The sequence below is a fragment of the Scaptodrosophila lebanonensis genome, unplaced genomic scaffold (assembly GCF_003285725.1).
Source record: "Scaptodrosophila lebanonensis strain 11010-0011.00,11010-0021.00 unplaced genomic scaffold, SlebRS2 tig00001415-arrow-pilon, whole genome shotgun sequence".
Taxonomy (NCBI): domain Eukaryota; kingdom Metazoa; phylum Arthropoda; class Insecta; order Diptera; family Drosophilidae; genus Scaptodrosophila; species Scaptodrosophila lebanonensis.
This window is the reverse complement of record NW_022060742.1, coordinates 8,221,210-8,224,816: the sequence shown is the minus strand read 5'-3', so window position 1 is coordinate 8,224,816 and position 3,607 is coordinate 8,221,210. Positions and strand designations below refer to the sequence as shown.

General features: G+C 43.9%; 2 protein-coding genes across 2 annotated transcripts; one reads left to right on the top strand and one right to left on the bottom strand.

The window, feature by feature from the left end:
* Positions 1-112: 112 nt before the first annotated feature.
* On the top strand, positions 113-1,479 carry LOC115633155 (60S ribosomal protein L14). The gene is made up of 4 exons (XM_030530565.1): positions 113-166; positions 460-561; positions 791-985; positions 1,186-1,479. Exons 1-4 carry the CDS (start codon positions 164-166, stop codon positions 1,384-1,386), a joined length of 501 nt encoding a protein of 166 aa, XP_030386425.1. The 5' UTR covers positions 113-163; the 3' UTR covers positions 1,387-1,479.
* A 12-nt stretch (positions 1,480-1,491) lies between these two features.
* On the bottom strand, positions 1,492-3,457 carry LOC115633154 (LETM1 domain-containing protein 1). The gene is made up of 4 exons (XM_030530563.1): positions 3,069-3,457; positions 2,374-3,000; positions 2,020-2,308; positions 1,492-1,963 (listed from the first exon to the last, which is right to left on the bottom strand). Exons 1-4 carry the CDS (start codon positions 3,194-3,196, stop codon positions 1,625-1,627), a joined length of 1,383 nt encoding a protein of 460 aa, XP_030386423.1. The 5' UTR covers positions 3,197-3,457; the 3' UTR covers positions 1,492-1,624.
* Positions 3,458-3,607: the final 150 nt, after the last annotated feature.

Sequence of the window (3,607 nt, the reverse complement as noted above, 5' to 3'; positions counted from 1 at the left end):
TTTCTGCGCCAGCGAGGGAACCACTAACTCGACCAGGGCTGCGGTGTCACAGAAACCGCAGGGTCGCATTTCAACGGGCCAATGCAACTCCGGGCACATTCAGCCATGTTGCCGTCGAGCTGTCAAAATTTTTCTCTCCTTCTCTTTCTTTCCGGTTAGCGTCATGGTAAGGGCTCACTTATAATTCGTGCTTTAATGTGAAAAATCTACAAATTAAATGGTTAAAAGTGTGCGCGTTGAATTAAAGGACGAACAATCTTAAAGTGGACAGCACGATGAATAACTAAGAGCATAAAAGAAAGCAGCAACAAACGCCAACGCTGCTGAAATGAGAAGCCAAATATTTCACGTGGTGGCTTGAAAGTCGTGCTGGTCCGTGGAGTTGTTTGCAATGCTTTTCATATAGAAAAAGAACTCTACACGTGCTTATCTAACAACGCAATTATTTATATTCTGCAGCCTTTCGAGAGATTCGTACAAACTGGTCGCATAGCCAAGGCCGCCGCTGGCCCCTTGAAGGGCCGTCTGGTCGCCATTGTCGACGTCATTGATCAAAACAGAGTAAGTTAGATTCGAGGCGGCAAGCTGTTGTGTGTGCGACGTGCAATTGCGCATGATGATTGAAATGAAATTTATCTTCTTGATAGGAAGTGCCAACTGACACATAAATGAAGCTAATTTTGTCCACTGAAGTTCCGCAAAATGCCAAGCCACACGATTGTTGCTATCCTTTTACTCAAATTAAATATGTTTTGTTAAATAACTATCTATGATTTACTGCTTTCAACAGGTTTTGGTCGATGGGCCACTCACCGGTGTTCCCCGTCAGGAATACAGATTGAACAATCTGCATCTGACGAAATACCGCCTCAAGTTCCCATACACTGCACCCACACGCATTGTGCGCAAAGTGTGGACTGAGAGCAACCTGAAGGCTCAGTGGAAGGAGAGCGCCTGGTCCGTCAAGGCACAAAACATTTGCAAGGTATGTGGATTTTAAGAATCAATGGAGAAGGAATTCAAACTTAGGATACGCATATGATGATAATTGAAAGTTCTTGATAGGAATTGCCGGCTGATACATATATGAAGCTAGTTTCGTTTAGCACTGAAAGCTAAAATGCAATAGTTAATAATATATATCTTTGGTTTATGTTGTCTAATTTTTTGTTTGTTTACTTTTAGCGCTCGCAATTGAACGATTTTGACCGCTTCAAGCTGCGCTATGCCAAGCGTCAACGCAACAAGCTGCTGACCATTGCCTTCAACACACTAAAGAAGCGCACCAAGGCTGATGGTACCCCACGTATCCTGAAGAAGGACAGACGCGAGCGTCTGCGCGCTGCAAAGGCCCAGGGTGGCAAGAAGGCTGCGGCTAAAAAGTAAAAAATTTATGGACAAAGTAACAACTTTTTGATAATGATGAACATCCAACAAAAAGGAGTAAATAAAAGAAGTGTTATTTTTAGGAAAAACACACGCTGACCCGCTTTCTATTTGTTTTATCACTCAATATTTATTTTGCTTTTAAGAATCAAAACTTAAAAACTCGCATCTTTGAAGCTGAGCTCAGTCTACCAATTAAATAATTTAACACTCCCGAATCCATTATTGAGCCACATTTTCAAGCCTTGCTTTTTCCATATATCATTTGCCAATTGTTGGGGTGATTATAGCCCAGTAGGATGGGCAGATGTAGGAACAGCGTGATATGTTCGGCCTGTATAGATGTCGAAACCATAACCCATTTACGCAGCCATTCGATCATGAGTTCATTGCTCAGGTTGGTGGGATTTAGGCCGCGCAGAAAGCAAGAATAGCGCAAGGCATCCACACTCAGATTATGGACGCCGCCCTCTCGTGTGATGGCTTGGTCCATGTAGTGCACCAGAAAGGCGTGCTCATGCAGGCGATGCCGCTTAAACAGACTGTTGGGCAGTCCGTGCAACTTAAGTAGGCATTTCTATAGGCGGACACAAAATTGTAATGGAGTTTAAATTGTTCTGATCCTAAACTTACGACATGTTTGCGGGACATGCCCAGCAGTGAATAGGGACCCTCGGCGAATATGTCCTTGACATCGATGAGTGCCTCGGGCGTGGGATGAAAGCCGCTACCAATTTGACCAAGAATGCATTGAAAGTCAGCATGCTTGTGATGACCAGCCATGGATTTCAGTTTGCTCTGCAGGCAACGAAAGACGGGTTTGTTGCACTGCAGGCGCCGTTTCATGTAGTAACTCTGAAACTCGCTGCGCTGTTGTGCAGTCCAGAAGTGGGAGGTGAGGAAAGTGCGTGGATACCAGAAACTTAAATCACATACAATTCATTAGTTATATACACTTGATCTGGATATGCGCGAAGCTAAACTTACACCAGCGGAAAGAAGGCATAACCCACCATGGGCAGAGAGCAGCCAATGAGTGCCGGCGCGACTTTCATCATGTCTCGAGGCATTTGCATATATAACTCCAGTTCTTGACGATTTAGAGCGCGAATGCCCTGCGGCGAGTCGTTGGCAATGCGAGAAATTTTTAGGAAACGCTTCATGTCGCCAAAGAAGTCTTTGACACCGTCAAAGAAAACGCGATACAGTTGCATGGCCTTTGGGAAGTTCTTCTCCAGCACCTTATCATAGTTCTTTACATAGTTGAAGTATCGTGTAAATATATAGTCCTGCACATTGTCGCGCATCTGTTCCCGTTTTGTCTTCTGACAATCACCAGCTTTATCCTTTTGTTGTTCATCCTTTTTTTCGTCTGGCTGCGGAGACGACGTGGCTGTTGTGGTTGTTGCCGACGATGTTGATGTCGGTGGCGATATGTTATCCTTTTTCTGCAGATCCTTTGGCTTGTTAGCATCCCAGCCTGTCTCGTAGATGACTTTGCCGACGCTCGTTATTTCTGCGGCAACATTTCGCTTGATCTGCGGTGGTTTACCAGCCGGTTTCGTTGCCTGCTGCTGTTGTGTGGCATAGTTGGATTTCTGCATTTGTTCGCTGCTGTTTTGCGATAATAATTGTCAATCACCATTAATTAAGGTCTATATGATTTTTTGTCTCTTGCTTACCCAGTTTTTGTGCTGAAAAGGATTCGGCAGTTGTGTTGAGGCCAACGGCGCCCCTGAAAGGTGCGATAATAACCATAATTGGTGCAGGTGCTGTGCGTTAAACGCGCCGCACGCAATGCTAATGCCATCTTTTATTTGCGTAGTTACGCAATTGCTACTCCGTTGGAGCACGCCCGCGACTTTCCCAACGTTTTGCTTGCAATTGCACAAAGTATTTTTATCAATGCTCCACGTTCGTTGGCCTGCGACTCCATAACAGTAACAGATGTTTTTGTGCACCAGGGCTGGGCAGGCACACAACATGATAAAACATAGTGCTGCCACCTGGCGTCAAAAAGAGCGACTTTTAAAACATTTTCATGCCGAAAAGTATGTTGCAGTTTCTTATTTTAATTTTAAGCGCGGTTTTAATTTAAGTTTCTTGCACTTAAGTTTTTTTTATAAAATAATATCAAGTGATAAATATTTAAATTGTTTATATTTGAAATCGGAAGCACTGTGCACTGCATTATTGACAATTGTCTCTCCGTGTTTCAAAC